Source organism: Bos indicus x Bos taurus, chromosome 26, assembly GCF_003369695.1.
Source record: "Bos indicus x Bos taurus breed Angus x Brahman F1 hybrid chromosome 26, Bos_hybrid_MaternalHap_v2.0, whole genome shotgun sequence".
In the NCBI taxonomy this organism is placed as follows: domain Eukaryota; kingdom Metazoa; phylum Chordata; class Mammalia; order Artiodactyla; family Bovidae; genus Bos; species Bos indicus x Bos taurus.
The window spans coordinates 13643125-13665078 of NC_040101.1; the positions used below are offsets into that span (position 1 = coordinate 13643125).

General features: G+C 38.5%; 1 protein-coding gene across 1 annotated transcript in view; it reads left to right on the forward strand.

Annotated features, from left to right (window-relative positions):
- Positions 1–225: 225 nt before the first annotated feature.
- RAB11FIP2 (RAB11 family interacting protein 2) overlaps positions 226–21954 on the forward strand; it is a 43467-nt gene continuing 21738 nt past the window's right edge. Inside the window, exons 1-3 of the mRNA XM_027529515.1 lie at positions 226–873; positions 6424–6866; positions 7577–8042. Of these exons, the coding sequence (XP_027385316.1) occupies positions 521–873; positions 6424–6866; positions 7577–8042 (1262 nt within the window). The 5' untranslated portion in view covers positions 226–520. The remainder of the gene's footprint in view (positions 874–6423; positions 6867–7576; positions 8043–21954) is intronic.

Genomic DNA, 21954 nt, shown 5'->3' on the forward strand with positions numbered 1-21954 from the left:
CGGATTAGCGCAGGGCGAGCGGGAGGCGCGGAGGAGGCGGGAGGGGGGCGGCCCGGTTGCGAGGAGGCCGGCGGGAGGCCAGGGGCTGAGAATTAGGGCGTGGGGGCGCACTCCTTTCCTCCGCCGCCCTCCGCCGGGGCCTTGGCGGCCGGGCCTGCGGTGCCCGGCAGGCCCGGGAGCCGCTCGCCGGTGCCGAGGGCCCGTCCCGGGGCGAGGCGGGGGGGCGGCGGAGCGTGTAGGTGCGGACGCGAGGCCTGGACGGCGCGGCCAGGTGATGCTGGGCCCCTGTGCTTCTCCAGAGGAAAGGGGACCCCTTCCCACCACCGGCACCACAGAACAGCCGTGCCCCCGGGCTGCCCCAGCCAGGCGTTTGGACCTCAGCCCTAGAGGGAGTCGGGCAGCTGTGAGTTTGCCTGCCTCCGTTAAGTGCCCTTAGGATGCAGTGATCAAGGCATCAGGCTCTCCCTGCGGGAGGGGCTCTTCCTGCGCTGGTGAACTTGGTGCAGAGAAAAAGGACAGAATGATGCTCTCCGAGCAAGCCCAAAAGTGGTTTCCGACCCACGTGCAGGTCACCGTGCTCCAAGCCAAAGATCTTAAGCCAAAAGGCAAAAGTGGCACCAATGACACATACACTATAATTCAGCTGGGAAAGGAAAAGTACTCCACCTCTGTAGCTGAGAAAACCCTTGAGCCAGTCTGGAAGGAAGAGGCCTCTTTTGAGCTACCTGGGCTGCTAATGCAGGGGAATCCAGAGAAATACATCCTTTTCCTCATAGTTATGCACAGGTCCCTGGTGGGTCTGGATAAGTTTTTAGGGCAGGTGGCCATCAATCTCAATGACATCTTTGAGGACAAACAAAGAAGGAAAACAGAGTAAGTTATGTAATTTATTTTGAATTGGGGGGGAGCTTAGCTATTATCTGAATGGATTTCTGTTCTTGGAAATTATTTGTCTACTTGGGGCATTGGTTTTTGGACTGAAATATGACCCAGTTTTAAGCACCATATTTGCATAAATCTGAAGTAAAAATAGCCCTTGTGAAGACACATTTTTTTTTAAAGTGGAGTCTTTAATGATCCATTACTCTCGTTTGAGGTAAACCTCGTAAATAATTGAATATTTTGCTCAGGATTTTAAGTAAATTAACATTGTTTCACTACTTATAAGAGGACTGGGCCGTAGTGTTGATCAATTTAAATTATTACAATCTTTAAACATTACAATTTTCAGAAAATGGAACATTAGAAAAGTAAATCTGCCAATATGCCTTCTTCTATATATATATATATTTTTTTTTTTAATTTATTTTGTAGCTTGAACTCTGAAGCTGTCAAGTGGTGAATTACCAAATTTAGAACTCAATATTTTATTTCAGCATTGTAAACACAGTTGGCTTTTATTTTAGCTCTGATTTCAGGGTCAGTAGTACATCGTGGTGGAGTCTAAAGCTATTAAAAGAAAAAAGTTTTAAAAGTATGTACAGACATCCTCATTCTTGAACATGGTTACTTCAAAGTTAGTTCTGCAAAGCCAGTGTGTTTAGACCGATTAAATGCTATCAGATTGGAAACAATGATTAAATTCTTGTGATCAAATGACATATACAGTAAAAACATGAGCTTTTTAATAAGACTTCCAAACTTAGGTTAGATATATTCTAATTTAAAAAACCATAATATAAGTTAAAACTAGGATATTATGTCTTAAATTGAAAAATAGTATGTTTTCTGAGATAGTGATACCCCTTTCTTAAACTTATTATTACTCTAGTCTGAAAGAATGTTTAAACTGGATGGAATTAATGGGAGAAAAATATAGGTTGAATTTATAAGGGGGTGTCACATTGCAAAAATAGCTTTGCTGTTATAACTGATATTTATTTACGCTTTTAAAAACTTTCTTGATGATCTTATTTTCTTATATTTTAAAACAACCATGTCATGTTTTTTGTATACCTACGTTCCTGCAGATTTCTCTTGATTGAAATTTTTACTTTCATTGAAAAAATGTTTTTTAATCAGGTCTTTACCTAAGGACCTAAAGGTTTAATATATGTAAGGTAAAAGGGTAGAGAGATAAGTAATACTAGGAATGCCACAGGAAACTGAAGAGATGAAAATATTTTAGAAGGAGAGAAAATGGTTTAAATAAAGTGTAAAGTTGAATATATATGAGTGATTTTAATAATACTGGTTGATACCTATGAAGTAGCATTCAGTTATCTCTGAGGAGTTCTTCATCAAATTTAAACTGAAAAATAGATAATCACTGACTAATTTATTGCAAATTGCCAATTTTGGATGACCTTACTAAATAATATTAGAAGTGTTTTGAATGTAAACTTTTTAAGTTTATTGCATCTTCAAATTTGATACTGCACTTACAGTACTTTAATGTTAATGAATGATATACTACAGGCCTTCTCTGAAATATAAATGTTCCAAATGAAAGTAGGCCCGACTGTGAACCCAGGGATTCTGAAGATGGAATACACTTTTAAAGTTTCTTCTTGTTTTACTCCTTATCTTTGGCAGCATCACAGTTACAATAAATTTGGCTGTAAGCAATACTCTTAATATCGTCGTCTCCCTACAGAAATTCTCTGTTGGCTACTAAAAAAAACGGATTAGGACTTTTGGGGAGGAAAATGCATTTAAATGTTATCAACAGTGCTCGTGATGTTATTGCATTCAAAGTGATTTTCAGGTTATTAAATCCCTAAGATTTTCTTTGTGGATAAATGGAGACCACATATTTGATGAGCCCTCTTTATTCGTAATATTTCTAGTTTTTTAATATAGTTAATAGCTTCCTTTTGCAGCACAACTATACATTTGGCCCAGTAAGAGACAGACCTGAGCCACTGGCGTATTGCAAGAAAGATATTTAATATTCTGCACATTGCTGAGCCTTGTCAGCATATTCCCAAGTGCTTTTTAGAAAATGGGTATGGGTGATGAAGGTGACCAGCTGATTTGGAAGTCCCATGCAACTGCTGGGTGTGACACTTTCTACTCTTGACACTCAAGACAAGGATTTACAGCTTGTCTTCCATGATAAGCAAAGAAGTGTGGTAGCTAAAAGTATCATTTGATTTATTTTTATACCTTGAAATTAAAAGCTTTTTTCCTTCTTTCAAGGAGAGGGATAAAGGGCCTGAGCCAGAACACTTTCATGAGTGGGACCTGGAAAGAGAAGTTTTCTGTATCTCCCGTTTTAATGGGCGTCTGGGTTGGTTCGGGCACAAGATTTAAGAAAACAATACAGTACTTAAAAATAGAATGGTAAAATTGTAATTTATGCTATTATGTTGTATCGATTGATTTTTCTTTTTTAACAGCAGAAGTGAGCGATGTTGATGTTTTTGTTTGTTTTTAATGCTCATGAACAGTAATAGCCATCCGAGTGCCTAGGTTAGGTATGACTCAAGCACATGCAGGTTTTAGGACTTGTGTGTGCCGCTCTGCGGTGCACCTGCGTCCTGGCCTCTGGCACCCTTCCTGCCAATCTTGTCCCATTTCTGACCACACAGCACCAATTGCTTGGGAATAGTTCCCACATGTGTGATGGTTTTTGAACATGGACCTGTGCCCACTCAAAAATTGAACAGAGGCCATATACAGTTTAAATCTAGCACTCCAGAGGTGAAAAAATAAAATCAACATTACTCCACTAAGCCTCAAATGCTGTGTCTTCCTTTTATCTTTTTAGAAGCCAGGGAAAACAAGTGCTGTCTCTGGAATGATTCTTGAAGGTCTCGTTAAGACTTCCCTGTTACATCACTTTCCAAACAAAGCAGCTCGAGTTATTTGTCATGCCTATATTTTAAGTTGGTATATTTGTTAAAGTTCTTTGCAGTTGGGTCTTTGGGTTTTTTTGTGTGTGTGTTTTACTTTTTTTGGTCAAGAAGGATGGAAAAGACTGTATTTAGAGTTTATATTCAAACACTGACTTGCTTTTATCCATTAAAGCTTACCTAAGCTTCAGTTCTCTTCACCAGAGAACAAAATGGTGCAACATACACGCAGACATACAGAGAGTTGTAGTGTCGTTGTTTTAAGAATATAGCTCTAGAAATGAAAATTCAGTAAACATTTATTTAGTGCAAGGAAAATTGCCTTCAAGAAGCTTACACTCCAGCAAGACAAAACCTGTGTTGCCCTTGTGATTGAGTCTCCTGATTAAATACAGCGTCCTGTGATATACAAGCTGGTATGCGTTTAACCTAATTAACATATATGTGGGTCATTAAATACAAAAGAACTACTATTTTCATGCAGCTGTTACTGGTCAGCTTTGTCTGTTTTCCTTGTTGACTCCAGTCTGACATTAAGAAGCTACTTATTCTCTGTTCCTGAGTTTCCTTTACTGTGAAATAAGGATTTTGGACTAAATGATTTATTTGGTCTCATTTCTAAAATTCTGTTTTTGATTTTTTTTCCCCTCAGATTTGCTATGCTGTGTTACATACACAGATCTGACATACTTGGTGTTTTTGTTTGCTTCTATTTTGTTTGGGGATTTGACGGGTGGGGGGGCACATTTTCTTGCAAAGTGTACTCACCTATTTTCTGAATAACCTGCAATATTAACAGAGCATTTCTTATGGGTCATCCATCAGAAGAATTCCATGCCCCGCCCCGCCCCCGAAAATGCTCTGTTTTCCAAAACTGTGAGTTAATAATTGGGTATATAACCTTACTTTGTTTTCAGGCTTTGTGAGTGTTCAACTTTGTGTTGTTGAAGGTTCTCTATTCCACAGAGTTTATTGCTGTCATTTTTTGTTTCTAGTCTCTGAGTTTTCACATTTCACCATTTGCCTCAAATAAAGGGTTTTCTCTATTTAGGCTCTCAGGTTAATGCTTTCTGTTTTAAGACTTTCTGTTTTTTTTAAAAATTGCTTGTTTTGATGCAGCTAGATCTTAACTGATTAAATTGAAAATATTTCACTTGCATGTTACTTTCTAAGATGTAGCTGGTGTGTATATACACACACATACATACATACATACATACATACATATTATGTGCCAGTTTTCTTTTGCCTGGAAAGATCTTTGAAACTAGTGTTCCACTTGATAGTAAATGCTAGCTTCTTCTGGTGTATTCTGTAAAATTAGATCTGAGTTATTTAAGAAAATTTAACACTTGCAGAGCTGTATTTAAATAATGACCTGTCTGCAGAAATGGATATTATTCTTCATTGTTTAAGTAATGTGAAAACATTGTAGGAACTCTCATCTCTGCTGGAGTTTGTAGTTTTTTTGGCTGTTTGCCCTGTAGACTGACCATTTATGACACCAACTGGAAAAGTTTTCATGGATAAAAATACTGTAAATAAACCAAAATAAAATTTGCATTTTACACATCATTTGAAAATGGGCAGTGTAATTCACTCAAGTGACTAAAAGCATAAGATTTGGGTCCAGTTAAAATAAATTTTATTTGGCATTGTCACAGTAGCAAGTTATTGAAACAGATTCTAAGAGGGAGCACTTAAGCTTTCTTTTTTTCTTTAAAAATGCTTTACAAGATTTATTACCATTTGTCACTTCTTGCACTTTACTTATTTTGCATATTTTATTCAGGAAGAGGCTTTGACCCATTTCATATAAATCTGAATTACATTGTGGGCTTCCCCATTGGTTCAGCGGTAAAGAATCCACCTGCCATGTAGAAGCTGCAGGAGACACAGGTTCGATCCCTGAGTGGGGAAGATCCTCTGGAGGAGGGCATGGCAAGCCACTCCAGTATTCTTGCCTGGAGAATTCCATGGACAGATGAGCCTGTCGGGCAACAGTCCATAGCGTGGCAAAGAGTCGGACATGACTGAAGTGACTTAGCGCACACACACACACACACAATTTACATCGTAAGCAATTTTCATGATGAACAAACTGTATGGGGTAGTCTCCCATGTTAACAAAATTATTTTAATAGCTTTTACAGAAGAACTATTTTGGCTCAGAGGCTGAATATTTTATTAAAAGTTTGGTTATTATTTTATGGTGCCCAAAAATAGTATGTATTGATGAATTATTTCAGGGTCTGTACCTCAGTGTCTTTTAATGCTAAAAAATATTCTTCAGCCATGAGCCACACTTGGACTAGATGGAAACATAATAGCTATTATTGGTAAGAAATTTTGATGCGTGATTTTCAAATTATGAAAGAAAAAGGTGTCTAAATAGCTTTTCAAAAAAGACTGATTCCTTCTGCATGTGATACATGGCAGAGACCTCCCTGTTTTTTTAAATGAAGCCATGAATAAAACCAGAAGCACTCTGGCTGACAGTTTCTCCTTCAATGCTTAGATTGCCTTGATGTAGAGTAACTTTACCTAAAAAGCAATTTGTATACAACAGAGCTCGGTAATCCTCTCTTCATTACATATTACAACCCAGTTTTTCCTTCTCTTTAAGGTGGTTTAGATTAGAATCCAAACAAGGAAAAAGAGCCAAAAACAGGGGTGAGATAAAGGTCAATATTCAATTTATGAGGAACAATATGACAGCAAGTATGTTTGACTTATCAATGAAGGACAAAACAAGATCTCCTTTTGCAAAATTAAAAGATAAGATGAAAGGTAGAAAAACTGATGGGACGTTTTCTGATACATCTTCTGCAATCATTCCAAGTTCTCACATGCCTGATGCCCATACTGAATTTTCAAGTAGTGAAATACAGATGAAATCTAAACCAAAAAAGCCTTTCCTTTTGGGTCCTCAGCGACTCTCTTCAGCGCATTCAATGTCTGATTTAACTGGGGCCCACGTATGCTCGGAGAAGCTGAAGTCTGGCGCCGTTGCTCAAACGCATCTTCTTGGCCGCCAGATAGATTCCTTTGGAGCAGTTCCGGAAAGTGGTAAGTGATGTATGCATTCTTTATAGTTGATCCCGTGTGATCTGAACTACCTTCCTAATTTTTAAACTTTGACTTCTAAAGTTAGAGAATAAAAATTGAGGTTTCTTGCTAGCATTTTCTAAATTAGTCCTCAGATATTTATTGAGTACCTACTATACTCAAAATTGGTAAATTTAAAGACAGAGCTGGTTTGAATTCAATCCTGTATTTATAGAATTAGATAATAGAAATGAGTCTTGGTCTCTCTTCATGGCCTGGTTTCTTTTTCTTTTTTTTAACTCTTATTTCTCCTGTCTCAGAAGCCTGAAACATAAATGAATATTCCATTTCATCAGAATTTTCCTAGAAAAGAATCTTACTGTTCAGAAGTAAGAAAGTGAATTTGATACTACTGATGAAAGAACAGTGGGAATTTATACAGCACTATAGTGCTGAGCAGAACCTTTAGTTTTGACATTATAATTTGTGTGATTGTTTCATTCTGAGCTGAGTAAATTACTAATTGTCTAGCAAGATACTAATTGTTATTAGCCTGCAATACTGCTGTACCTTAGCATTTTAAGATTGTTTTCCTTGATTATTTTAAAAGGTTAATATCTTTAAATAGCTAATTGCTCTCATTCTAAAAGCAGCAGTATGCACACAGGATGTGTCAAATAGTGTGATATAATGTGTCACTGATTATGTACTAACTACAAAATTGTTTGCAGGAAGTCTCAAGTCTCCACACAGAAGAACACTGAGCTTTGATACTTCTAAAATGAACCAACCTGACAGCAGTGTGGATGCAGGTGAATCGGCTTTCGGAAGACAAAATGACCCATTTACAAATGTGACTGCTTCATTACCCCAAAAATTTGCAACACTGCCAAGGAAGAAAAATCCATTTGAAGAAAGCAGTGAATCATGGGACAGCAGCGTGAATTTATTTTCAAAATCAATTGAAGTAAGAAAAGAAAACAAGAGAGAAAAAAGGGAGAAAGTCAGCCTCTTTGAAAGAGTGACTGGAAAAAAAGATAGACGATCGGATAAACTTAACAACGGGGGAGCCGATAGCCCTTGTGACTTGAAATCACCTAATGCGTTTAGTGAACATCGGCAGGACTATTTTGATTATGAGTCAACTAATCCGTTTACAACAAAATTCAGGGCTTCAAATATAATGCCATCTTCAAGGTAAGCTTAAACGTGGGGAAGTTGTGCTATTTTGGAAAATATTATACTTGAAAGTATCAAATATCCTTTTTAAATTCCTTTCACTTGATTTGAGAAAAATGCTAATCTTGTTTTTATAATTAATTTTGGAGCCAGGCAGTGTGTACATCTTTGGAACTGAACTTTTTATCTTAGAAGGATAAAAGATTCTTAATCCCCACCGCATTATATTTCTTTCTACTTAATGCTGGCCAGAAACTCTCAGAAACTTAGGGAGAAAACTATGTAGCTTTTGATGAGGTGTGGTGAGAGGGAATCACCAGTGGGTGCTAATTCAAGCCAGAAATCTAAGTGATGAGTTGGGTTTCTAGATGTTACTATTTTTCATTGATTGGTTGTGAACCAGTAGCAGCGTATGGACTATTCTTTAAGAAATACTGGCTTAAGTATTAATGTTTTTTTGTGAAAGTGTTAGTTGCTCAGTCATGTCTAACTTTTCGTGACTCCATGGACTTGAAGTCTGTCATGTTTCTGTATCCTTGGAAGCCATGGTTTTCTTTACAGGTGTTGACTATCCTTACTAAGGGCTTCCCGGTGGCACTAGTGGTAAAGAATGCACCTGCCAGTGCAGGAGACTGAAGAGACGTGGGTTCAGTCCCTGGGTCTGGAAGACACCCTGGAGGAGGGCGGGGCAGCCCACTCACGCTTTCTTGCCTGGAAAATTCCATGAACAGAGGAGCCTGGCAGGCTACTGCCAATAGGGTCACAAAGAGTTGAACATGACTGAAGCGACTTAGCATGCACATACATACATCCTTATTAAATGGCTGTTTGGAGTAATGTTTATTGGAATCCAGTGAACCTTGGGAGTGCTATAAATACATCACAGAGCATCTGTAATGATGACTTACAGAAATAATCTATCATGATAAGGTTTAGATTGTCAAAATCCTGGAGTTTTCAGTTAAGTTAATAGTACTTTTCTAGTTCCTTAGTACAGGTTGGAATTGTATGGCTTAAGTAAGATGATGCATTTTGCAGAAGTGAATGGTGGAATAGCTGATTAAGGAAACCTCAAGCAAAAAATAAGATGAATCTATTGGAATCTTGTGCAGCTATCATGGAGGAGCATGGTAGACTGTTTGCCGTGAAACATAAACGTTCTTTCCCGGGGCAAGAACGTATGGTGGTCAGACCCCAGTGAGAAACCTCAGTGGCTCTGTGACCTCTCTCAACTTCCGCATCTCTGTCTTTGAAATAAGGAAAAGGAGACGTTCTCAGTAGGATTGGGGGACGATAAATGATAAAGTGCGTGGCGTAAACCCAGGCCCCAGATAGGGCACCCGTAACAGCGGTTGCTGTTAGTTTTATGTAGTGCCGTGTCATATTTTTACGTTTTACATATTTTTACGTTTTATGTAGTGCCGTGTCATATTTTGGTCAAGAACGTTGCTTTGTTTTGTCCCGCTATAAACAGAAAATAGTGCTAATAATTGCCCTTTTAGGCTTGTGATCTCCTGCCTGTCTTCTGATCTCTTAAAACATGAATTTAGAGTTTTCCGGGGAAAGCTAGTATTTCTTTTGTCTTCTTTTACCAAAATAAATGGGTATTCACTGTAGCTTTGGAAAGTATTGTTCAGTTTTCTTTATAGACTATACTTCAAAGAAATATGTTTTTATCATATGGTATTAATATTTTATTGAGAAGGCCATGGTTTTGATATGCTATTCCCAAATATTTCACTTTGTTATTTTACATACTGCACTTCACATATTGCCTTAAGAAGCTACACAGGTAAATAGACATGTAGTTGCTTTTTTCCCTTAACTGAGCTTTTTTTGGACCAAGTTATTGCCAAGAACTATCTGAGATAACTTAGAGACTGGGAGAAGGTAATGGCACCCCACTCCAGTACCCTTGCCTGGAAAATCCCATGGACGGAGGAGCCTGGTGGGCTGCAGTCCATGGGGTCACGAAGAGTCAGACACGACTGAGCGACTTCACTTTCACTTTTCACTTTCACGCATTGGAGAAGGAAATGGCAACCCACTCCAGTGTTCTTGCCTGGAGAATCCCAGGGACGGGGAAGCCTGGTGGGCTGCCATCTATGGGGTCGCATAGAGTTGGACACGACTGAAGTGACTTAGCAGCAGTAGAGTCAAAGAAAAGTGAAAACAGTGGGATGTGGTAGGAAAATGATTTTTAAATTATGGCAGTATGTGGAAAAATAGGTGTCCTCGAATTTTTAATTGCCTTATATGTGACTATTTACATGAACTTAAAAATCAATGTTTTAAAAGTGAGTGTGGCGTTTTGCCAAATTGAGGCTTTGTTTTGGGTTACTTCAGTATTAATGCTGTGTCTATCAAAATTAGAGTTGTAATCCTAAAGGAAATCAACCCTGAATAAGGACTGATGCGGAACCTCCAATACGTTGGCCACCTGATGTGAAGAGCTGTCTCATTGGAAAAGACTCAGATGCTGGGAAAGATTGAGGGTAGGAGAAGAAGGGGCAATAGAGGATGAGATGGTTCAATGGCATCATGGACTCAGTGGACAAACTCTGAGAGATAGTTAAGGACGGGGAAGCCTGTTATGCTGCAGTCCGTGGGATTGCGAGAGTCGGACACAACTGGTAACTGAACGACAGCAAGATGATATATGCATCAAATGATTGCAAGTAGTGAAAAAACAATAGGTTTTTTCATTTTAAAATTTTCTCTTCTTCATACTCAACGAGATGCCAACTATGAAGACAAAAACATCTGTAGATTCCTTCGAAGTTACTCTTCCTTTTTATATCACAAACCATCTTTGTGGTAAATGGAAAACATTTGCGGTAAAGGGGTTTGTTGTTGTTTCGTCACTAAGTCGTTTCCAGTTCTTTGTGACCCCATGGACTGTAGCCCACCACGCTCCTCTGTCCTCTGCTAACTCCTGGAGTTTACTCAAATTCATGTCCTTTGGGTCGGTGATGCTATCTAATCATCTCACCCTCTGCCGCCCCCTTCTTTTGCTTCAATAAACTTTGCCAGCATCAGGGTCTTTTCCAATGAGTCAGCTCTTTGCATCAGGTGGCCAAAGTGTTGGAGCTTCAGCATCAGTCCTTCCAAAGAATATTCAGGACTGATTTCCTTTAGGGTGGACTGGTTGGATCTCCTTGCAGTTCAAGGGACTCTAAAGAGTCTTCTCCAGCACCACAATTCAAAAGCATCAATTCTTCAGCACTCAGCCATCTTTATGGACCAACTGTCACATTGTACATGACTGTACAAAACTGGAAAAATCAGTTTTGACTGTACGGACCTTTGTCAGCAAAGTGATGTCTCTTTGTAAATACACTGTAGGTTTGTCATAGCTTGTCATCCAAGGAGCAAGCATCTTTTAGAGATAAATTAATAGAAGGATTGACTATAAATAGATCTAGGAAGATAGTGCAGTTTGAATTTTTGAAAAGAACTTTGTCTCAAGTGGAGTTAGAAAGGATATAGTTAAGATAGTTTGGTCTGTTCATATTTTTCCTTCCAGTAGCATTCCTCAGTTATATGGGACACTTTAGATTTCTTACCTTAACATCTAAACCAAATGCACTTTTGAAACTATAGACTTGCATCACTAGGACACATGCTGTGAATTATTTTTTTTCCAGTAACGCTAAATAGATCTCTTTACAGAGTCCTCGGGACTCCTGTGACTGATGTCTGTGAGAAAGATGAACAAAGTGAAGGCTGAAATATGTAGGTGTGGAACTGAATTTTGTTCTTTGAGTAAACTGGTTCCCTGTGATCTCAGATACGTGGGAACCATATTGTTACTCTCTGGCTGAATAGTGTGTGTGATCACAACTGGAGAATTTTCCTTATGCCAAAAAAAGGAACACTTTCTTGAAAGTTAGAGATTTTATTTGTTTGTAAGTAAAGTCGAGCTGAAGAAATCACCTATAATCACAAAAGTTACTGCATTTTGCTTCTGTTCTTGGAATAGATCCCATAGTCATACGTAAAACTGAGAGAGGAAATGAGCTAGCGTTTTTGTTGGGTTACTTCAACATAGAGTAGGGCTCTTTGAAATCCCTTTCCCCGCAATTGCTAATTCTCAGTCTCTTTCCTCTTACCTACCCCCACTTCTCTGAACAGAAGTAACTGTTCCTTGTGCTGCAGCCTGGTCTCCCTAGGCCTGCCTTTCTGTGGGCATCCTGCGGTTCAGTAACCTGACTACTTTACCCCTGTCACCTCCATGAACAACGTGAGGACAGAGCCTCCTTTTCATTCATCTTTTAACCCTTAATCTCCAGCGTAATGGTAGGTAGCAGGTATTGGAAAGCAGGTTTTGAATAAATGAATATGGTATAGCAGATGGATTTCCTAAAATACTAGTATTATCCCCTCATTCCCTTAGCCCCCTGCTTCCAGCTCAGTGTGGGCTGTGAAGGTCTTTCTGATAGACCAGAAACAGATCCATAAAGGCAGATGTGTGTATTTTTATTTACAACTAAACATGATTCCACTCCAGTATTCTTGCTTGGGACATCTCATGGACATAGGAGCCTGGTGGGCTACAGTCCATGGGGTTGCAAAAGAATCAGACACGACTTAGTGACTAAACGACAACAACAAAAGATGGTTAGAAATCTAAATGAGTCTTAAAGGACTACTAAAATGTAATACTCATTCTGACTGGCACATTTCTGAAGTTTGTTAAGAATTCTGTATTATAATAGGATAGATTACCAGCTGCAGTAAACAACCTTAGATCTTATTGGCTTGTTCCAGTAAAAGTTTATCCCTCCTTATCATGACACGTGAGTGCTTTGTTCCATGCTGTTTCTTGGCTCCACACGGTTGCTCAGGAACCAGGCTCCTTGTAATACTGTTGTTTAATGTGCATCCCCCAAGGCTGCGCAGCAGAGAAAAAGAGTGGAGGATCATGCGGATGTCTTCATGTGCCAGGCCTGGCAGTGGTACCCATTCCTTGTTCTGCCGGTGTTCCGTTGGGCAGTGTTCAGTCGTGTCCTAGCCTGAGTGCAGCCAGTTAGGAAGCATGGTTTAGCTGCAGACCCAGAGAAGAGCACTGGCTTTGAGTGCACAGTGGTGTGTGTCCTGGATGCCAGCTCTAAGAAGTCTGGATAACATTCTAACACTTGGTATGCTGTAGAAGTCCTGCTGCACGTGTATGTGAAAGCGTAGCTGGAATTCTTAGAGTTTTCAGAAGAATGTTTTATCAGTTAACTATTGGTGTTGAGTTGTTTGTGTTTTAAAATTGCTGCTGCTCCTGTTTTTAATTACAAATCACAGGTAATTTAGCAGCATCAGTATCAGCTAATGTTACGTGATTAACCCTACAGTTAAATAATTTAAAAAAAAATAGTGATTTTTTTACATGAGCAATATTTAACTTTCCCAAAACCAATATTCCTGAATGTTTGTTATACCATTTTCAATAATTTGTTCATGATTAATTCTTCAACACTGGGCTATTTTCCCTCTGGAAAGTGGAAATAGGTAGGTATGTTCACCAAAGCAGATTTGCTTTTTTTTTTTTAAGAAGAGAGTCACAGCTAGACTGTTCTCTTAGGTGGGGACAGGTGACCAAGTTCTGGCTTACTGAAGGCTTAGTGGAAGAGAAGAATGGTCTGTCCTCCATATCCCTGGGTTCTTTGCATCCATGGAATCGAGCAATCTTGGGTCAAAAATATTTGGGGGAAAAATTTCTAGAAAGTTCCAGAAAGTAAAACTTGAACTTGCTGCTTGCTGGCAGCCATTTACACAGTATTTACCACTATTCATATAGCACTTACATTGTGTTGAGTGTTATAAGTAATCTAGAGATGATTTAAAGTATACAGGAAGGATGTGTGTAGGTTACATGCAAATACTAGGTTTTTTTATACAAGGGGCTTAAACATCTAGAGAGTTGAGTAATCTGGGGTCTTAGAACCAATACCCTACAGATACCAGTGGGCGATGTATACCAGTTTTAGGGCTAGTCCATGAAAACCTCCTATACAGCCCTCCATATTCCTTGCTTCCACCATACCCTGGACAGAAGGTTGGCAAACTAGGCTTGTAGGCCAAATCTGGCTTGCTGCCTGGTTTTTGGAAATAAGGTCTTACTGAAATGCAACTTGCCCATTTGTTTATGGATGCTTTTGTGCTGTAATAGTAGAGTTGAGTAGTTATGAAAGAGACTGTATGACCCACAAAGTCAAAAATATTTATTACTTGACCTTTTACACAGATAATCTGCTGAACCTGTACTAACTAATCTGTTGAACCTGTACTAACTAGATGGAGGTCTTTGGAGAGCCATAGATAGAATCCCTGAATGCATGTGAAAGGCCACCTCATAACAACAACTGCTGAACCTTGTTGTGAATAATAAATTTTCAGAATGTAAAATTACTGTGATGTTTGCATTTATGTATTATAGCACATAGCATCGTTATTTAGAGTTTAGGTCATAATGCCTCTTGTTCTGTTTAAGGAAGCCTAATTCAAAACACTTTCAGCGTTACTGGTTTGCAACACCAGATCCAAACTTCTGTTTCTGATTGTCAAGGATTATTGTGTTTTAGGCTTTTCTTAACTATTGAGTTTTTCTTTTACTGAACTTCACCTTTCTGTTCCAGGTGGGTTCATTTCCTTATTGCACCTCTCTACCCTGAGGTCTCTAAGCCTGGCCAGTTCCGTTCCTTGGCTCAGCTGTGGAATGCACTCTTTACTCGTCTGAGTGTCCTCAGACTATCCTTCATGTTGAAAACTCTTTAATCCTGTCTTGATTGATAACATAGTGTTCCCTCCTGTGGAATTCTGCTGATATAGAACGTAATTGCCGAACAATGTTTATTCTGTCTCGGTTTTAGTTTTCCCAACTAACCTGTGTAAACTGTTGAACAGTTGTGCTGTATCTTCTTTTGTGGGTGCCTGCAGCACCCAGGGGCTTCCCAGATGGCTCAGTGGTACAGAATCCGCCTGCCAGTGCAGGAGAGGCAGGTTTGATCCCTGGATCGGGAAGATGCCCTGGAGAAGGAAATGGTAACCCACTCCAGTGTTCTTGCCTGGAAAACCCCAGGGACGGAGGAGCCCGCGGGCAAAGAGTCAGATACGACTGAGCACGTGCGCGCAGCACCCAGATCACTGCTCATCCTCAGTGCTGACCGTCAGGGGCACCTGGGTTTTTTGTTTCGTTTTGCTTAAATCTTAGTTGAGTCCTACTGCAAGGTTAAATTAGAATCTTCAGTGGGTAAGCCCGGAAATAAAAGTCAGTGTTAAAAAAAAAGACTTCCTGCTGATTCTCAGGCTTAATAGTTACTGATCTGAATTACATCATCTATTTCATAAAAGTTCAGTAAGTACTTATATATGAACAAGAATCAGGAGTTGTGCTGGTAAACTCATAGTTGAAGAGACAGTCATATTAGCTTTGTCCGCAGGGCCCTAAGTAAGTAGAGGGATCAGTGAGGAGATCGGCTTGACTAAAACAGGGATGTGGAGAGGAGTATTTATTGGTCGAATGGCTAAGAAACAACTAAATTATAGTCGGCATTGAAGATCAAGCAGAAATGTCTGACTGTTGAGTATTTATGGCATCTGTGGATGGATTGTTTTTTAGGATTCAGGTGACACCTAGGCATCAGTCGTGATGAACAGCATTTAAAAAACATGCTTGTGTTTGTACGCTACCTGTAAGAAATTGAAGAGAACCTCGAATTTGTGATGTGTATTCTTCTGAGGTTCCAGTTTAGGACTGAAGAACTTCTCCTGCTTAAGGGAAGTCATTCATACAAGGAAAAAATTTGTAGTGTGTCTTATTCTGAAATTTAAAAAAATATATATAGTCGAGAACATAAGCCTACTCTGTAGGATGAGCTAATGCTGTTTGAGGTTAGAGGCAGCTCATTGAAGAGCAAGACCTTATGGGGAGGTATTTTTACCAGAGAATTTTGTTTTGGGAACATCCTCTTTAAGACCTGCACAAAGAACCTGCTTTCCTTTCATTATTTTCTGCCTTGTTGTAGTTGTGAAAACCATGTAAACAAACTCTTAGTTGGGCTATGAAAACTTAATGGTATATTGTATAATTCCATTCCTAGTATCCTTGACTTTATTAGAGTGTATATGCCTGTGTTTCCCTTTGCAGTATTTGCTGTGGAAGAATCTGTCCACATCTTAGCTCTGAACTTAAGCCAGTTATTTTTTAGGTCAGTGCATAGTGTCTGAGATCAAGATCTCATATTTATCATATGTACTTTACAATTTTGCATAATAGTATCAGTTCAGTTCAGTCACTCAGTCGTGTCCAACTCTTTGCAACCCCATGGACTGCAGCATGCCAGGCCTCCTTGTCCATCACCGACTCCTGGAGTTGACTCAGATTCATGTCCATTGAGTCGGTGATGCCATCCAACCATCTCATCCTCTGTTGTCCCCTTCTCCTCCTGCCTTCAGTCTTTCCCAGCATCAGGGTCTTTTCCAGTATCTTTGATGATTGTCACATGCCTTTCTTAGACTGCAAAAAAAAAAAAAAGTTACCTAGAGTATATATTTAAATATGTTTCTAATTTTCACAGCGAAAATCACCACAGGCTTTTGAGCATGTGACAATGACTATGAAGTTGTATAGTACGTCCATTAAAAAATAGACATGTGTTTATTTTTCAGGGTTATAGTAAACAAATCATCCTAAAGAAAAGACCTTATTCATAGTTTTAAAGCCATCATTTTTATAATGTTCCTTACATTTTTTTTCCTATTTAAATTTAAAACACAGTCTTTGGTTTAATAAACCTCACCCCACATAAGGTTTATTTTAATAGCAGTGTTTACTTTTTGTCCATATTTGTCTAATGTTAAAGATAATCTGCCTGTTATTCATGGCAGCCTATAAATCTTTTTTACACAGCTGACAATTTGTAGCTTCATTTATGAGACAGAAAACAAAAACTTTTGAGATGATTTTTAGAGCCATTAATCCATTAGTGCCCAGGGATTTACAGAATGTATCTAATGAAAGGATGACTGGGAGCCTGAAATATGTGATGTGATTAGTTCCCTTAACACTAACTAGAACTTTTATGCTTAACTCCCCAGATACGACTTGAAACTTTTTTACCCTTTGTCATCCTAATACTCATTATAATAGCTCTCATTAATTGGTACAACTCCCAGTGGGTTAATTTGAAGATACCAACCATGCTATCCTTTTGCTAACTTACTATTGCAAATTGATATTTATAGACTTCAAAATTGAAAACAAAAAAAGCCCTAACAGAAAAGGACAAACTTTGCTAAGTTATTATTTTGAGCTGAGAGATTGAGATACACAGAGAATCTGTTGAGAAAAGAAAACAAGCCAAAAAAAAAAAAAATCCATAAAAACTACTGTAGGCTAATAAACTGATGTGAAAATTTCTCAATTTACAGCACTTGACAGGTGCTAAAAGAAAAGCATCTTTAATTTTAATGTGTTGTTAGGACCTCTTTAGAGAGACTGTACAAGTTATTAACAAGGTCCTCTGAGACAGGAGACGGGTAATTAACAAGACCTATGGAGATATAGTTTAGGTAATTAACGAGCTCTTAGGCACTGGACACAGGATAACACATAGCGAGTCCAATACTTAAAGAGAACAGGTTGTTATGATCAAATACAAGATGTAGAATGTAAGTGTTCTTGAAGTTTCTGATAGGAAAATACAAGATTATATTCTAGTGACCTTAATGCACTAATTTTTATAAATCAATATGTAAATTTTTTGCTTTAAGATAGAATTTGAGATAATTATTTCTTTGTAAAATCAAACAAGGAAGCTTGTTACATATAGATTAATAATCTTCATTAATTGCCATTAATGAACTTTGAGAACAATACATTGGAAGGACGTAACTTCTGTGATTCAGACTGCGCTGTGCGTAGTCGCTCATTCGTGTCCGACTTTTTGCGACCCCCTGGACTGTAACCCCCCAGGCTCTAAATTTAGACTATTCTGTTTATTTTTCACCTATGGGCTGTTGATTAAAACTGCCTGTTCCAAATGGGCAGTCCACTTTCTTTGAGCTTTAAATTAGTCAGGATCTAGGCCAGAGAGGACTGTCTTCCATCAGTTTAGCTTTTACGTAATACGCAAGATCAGATCAGATCAGATCAGTCACTCAGTCGTGTCCGACTCTTTGCGACCCCATGAATTGCAGCACGCCAGGCCTCCCTGTCCATCACCAACTCCCGGAGTTCACTCAGACTCACATCCATCGAGTCAGTGATGCCATCCAGCCATCTCATCCTCTGTCGTCCCCTTCTCCTCCTGCCCCCAATCCCTCCCAGCATCAGAGTCTTTTCCAATGAGTCAACTCTTTGCATGAGGTGACCAAAATACTGTAAGGGTCCCTCCCGTATATTCTTAGGGTACCTTTAAGTCTGAGATTAGATGGTCTCAATTTCAGATACTTGGTCTAATTATTTCCTATGTAAATTTGAAATTGTTGGGGTATGAGTTGAGATCTGGTTCAGAAAACTCCCAGTCTGTAAGCCTTTATTAAAACATGCTATACTCTAAAGGTTAAGAATATGAAGAAAGCCCTTGCAGGTCTTCTAATTCATTCCATTGCTTCCTCTGTGTTGTCTGCTCAAGTCCATCAGAATGACTTTTTCTGAATTTCAGATCTCATAATCAAATGATGTTTTCAGTTTTCATTATTTTTGGATGAATAAGCTAGAACTAGGTCTTGTGCTGGAATATAGGAGGAGCCTGGCGGGCTACAGTCCATGGGGTTGCAAAGAGTCGGACATGACTGAGCAACTACACTTTCACTTTCGTATTTGCTATATATAAGGATAGCAGAGGTTATTAAGATACAAATCCTGCTCTAAGAGCTCATCAAAACAGGCACATAAAAATTAGGTCTAAATTCCATGCTAAGGACTGGCATTGTATCGGCATTGGGGTACTATGAAAGATTTTTACATTGGGTTGTGATACCATCAGAGTAATATCTTCAGTATTCTGTAGCATGGGGATTTCCTGGGGCCAGGAGTGGCAACAGGGAGGAGGCCTTGGAGCAAGAGAACAAGTTAAGAAGTTACCATGATTGTTGAGGTGAGAGTTTGATTGAGGTCACTTGGCAGTGAGGATGGAAAGAAGGGAACATCTCTGAGATACATTTCTGGACTAACATAGATGGGATTTGACCATTCTGCCTGTGTGTGTGTGTAGGGGAGGGATGTTGGGGGACTGGTAAAGGAGAAAAAATGAGGAGGATCATTTAAGTGATATGTCTTTAATCAATGTCTTAAATTTGATGAATCACAGTACTGTAAGAACTGTATTGTAGCAATGTCAGATCTTTAGTCTTTGAATCAAACTTGGCATTCCAGTCTTGATGAAGAGGTTTGAGTTTTTTGTGTTTTTAATGTGATGCTGTTTATTTTAGAATTTTGTTTTTAGAGAATAGGACTTACATATTTTGAGTTATTGGAGACAAGGAAGTTAGTATCAACCTAATAACAGTTCATGAGAGTTTGTTTTTGAAACCTGGAAAATACTTCAGGTTCTTTGAACTCAGGAATGCACATTTCTATAACTGCTTATGGACTTAATGCATTTAAAGTGTATTCACCTTAACACTGTTATTACTCCATGCATTTCTCTCCAGTGGCTTTGGCTTTACCAAGTCGTGCCCCTTGGGATCCCTTTTGTCAGTTTCTCACTAAGAATAACTTTTCTTTCTTTTATGCTTTTCCCTTGTTTGTGCACCGCTTTTGTAGGCCTCCTGCTTCGATGTTTAGAGCATTTCTTTTTGGACTGCTGTGTCCACATCACCTGTGGTTACCCTTCATAACAATAAAGCTTTAATTTTTTAAATACAGGTGCTATTTCTATATATTTAACATGTGGTGGTAGTGTTACCTGTGGCCAGAGTGTTTTAAATAGCTGCTGGTGATAGAAATTAATTAATTTGATTTGGAATTGATAGGAAGCAATTAATTTGATTTGGAAATCATCTTCCTTATATGCATTTAGCTAGTTTCTAAGAATATTAGGATTCAGACATTTGACATTTGTCTCCTTGAACTTATATTTTAAATATAAATTATCTTTGATTTGATATACTAATACAATTCAGTATTATATAACAGAAGCTTCCCAGGTGACTGAATGGAAAACAATCTGCCTGACAATGCAGGAGATGTAGGAAATGCTGGTTCGATCCTGGGTGGGGAAGATTCCCCTGGAGGAGGAAATGGCAACTGACTTTAGTATTCTTGCCTGGACAATTACATGGACAGAGGAGCTTGGCGGGCTGCAGTCCATGGGATCGCAAAGATCCCAGCATGACTTAGTGAACTGAGCGTGCGCACATGCACACACATCATATAACAGATAATAATTATAATGTAAATGTATTCAAATCAATATAAATATTAAAGTACAGTATTATGTAACTACTTTAAATATAGTGTACAACAAATAAAAATGTTTTATGTATTTTATATATTTATTTTAAGCTTAGATATCTTTCTGACAAAGTGCTAATACTACTTAATAGCAATTACATGGGTCAGTTTACCCAGAATAAAACTTAATTCAAATTGCCAATTTTTAAAGGTCATTTCAACAAACATGTTTGTAAAACTCTACGGGGGCTGGAGGTGGATGAGTGAAGATGAGATTCATAGGTTACAAGTAGCCTCCTAAGCTAGGGAGTGGGACGTGTAAGCAGTGACCAGTAATCCAGGCCGAGTGAACTGTGTAGAATACGGTTTGTTATGAGAAGGGAGGAAGAGCTTGCTAGAGATTGGGAAGTGCTTCTTCAAGGAAGAGGCCTTTGAACTTTTGTTCTTGACCACTGAACGAGATTTTTCAACTTGGGGAATGAGTAGACAGAGTAGTTTTTAGTACATAGCAAGGAAGCTTATTTTAAAAATTGAGAGATGCATTTTGAAAGAATGTTTTATAACAGTGACTATATACTGTTTTATCTTTAGTTGTCTGCTAACTACCTAGTAATTTTACCATTGCTTTTCTAGTTGGAGTCTCGTCTCAGTCTGTCGTTCCCTGCCTGGTAGGTTCCTGAGGAAGTGTGTTTGCTCCTTTAGGCTACCAGGAGCCAATTAGTGAGTGCCCTGCAGCAGCTCTGCGTTAAGAATAACAGCCTCTTTGTTATGGAGCCTGGTGTGGGAATGGGGATATTCAGGTTAATCACATGTTTTGTTTACTTGAGGTGTACAATATATTGTTTCACGTAGATTTTTTCACTTTCAAAGAAATTAAGTTTCCCAAATAAATTAAAAATGGAGATCATACCAGATATAACTTCATGTTTGAGTCATAAGATATATTTGATTAACTACTTCTACCAGAGGACTTTTCAGTGTTATGTAAAAGTATAAATATAGTCATAGTAGAATATCCTAAAGCAAGTATAGGATAGGTATCAAGAATTCAGGTTTAGGACTCAGGTCTGGATTTGAGTCTCTTGAATAGCTGTCTGACCTTACTTAGCCTTTCTAAGCCTCATTGTAAAATGGGATAACAGCCTTGGTGCTATGGAAGAAATTACGTGATGTTAGGCACCATAAAGTGCTAAAGGTAGGTTTGCCACGTGGTAAAGCTGGAAATGGTAGCTCTTGCTGTGGTCTTACTACAAAGCATCTATAGAATCTAGTAACGATTGCTTTAAATAAGTTAAATTATTTACAAGTAACTATATTCTCAGCTTTAAAAATCATAAATCATAAAAGAACTTAGGAGTTCATATTTTTCGCTGACTGATAAAGAACATACATTTGGTAAAAAGAAATAGACATAAAAATTCTTTTCAATGTGTATGTTCAGTAATAATCTTTGATGAAATAAACTGTGTACCACATTGAAATTAAGTAAAAATATTCCCTATTTAAGTAGAAAATTTATGACTTTGAAGGCAGTGTATAATC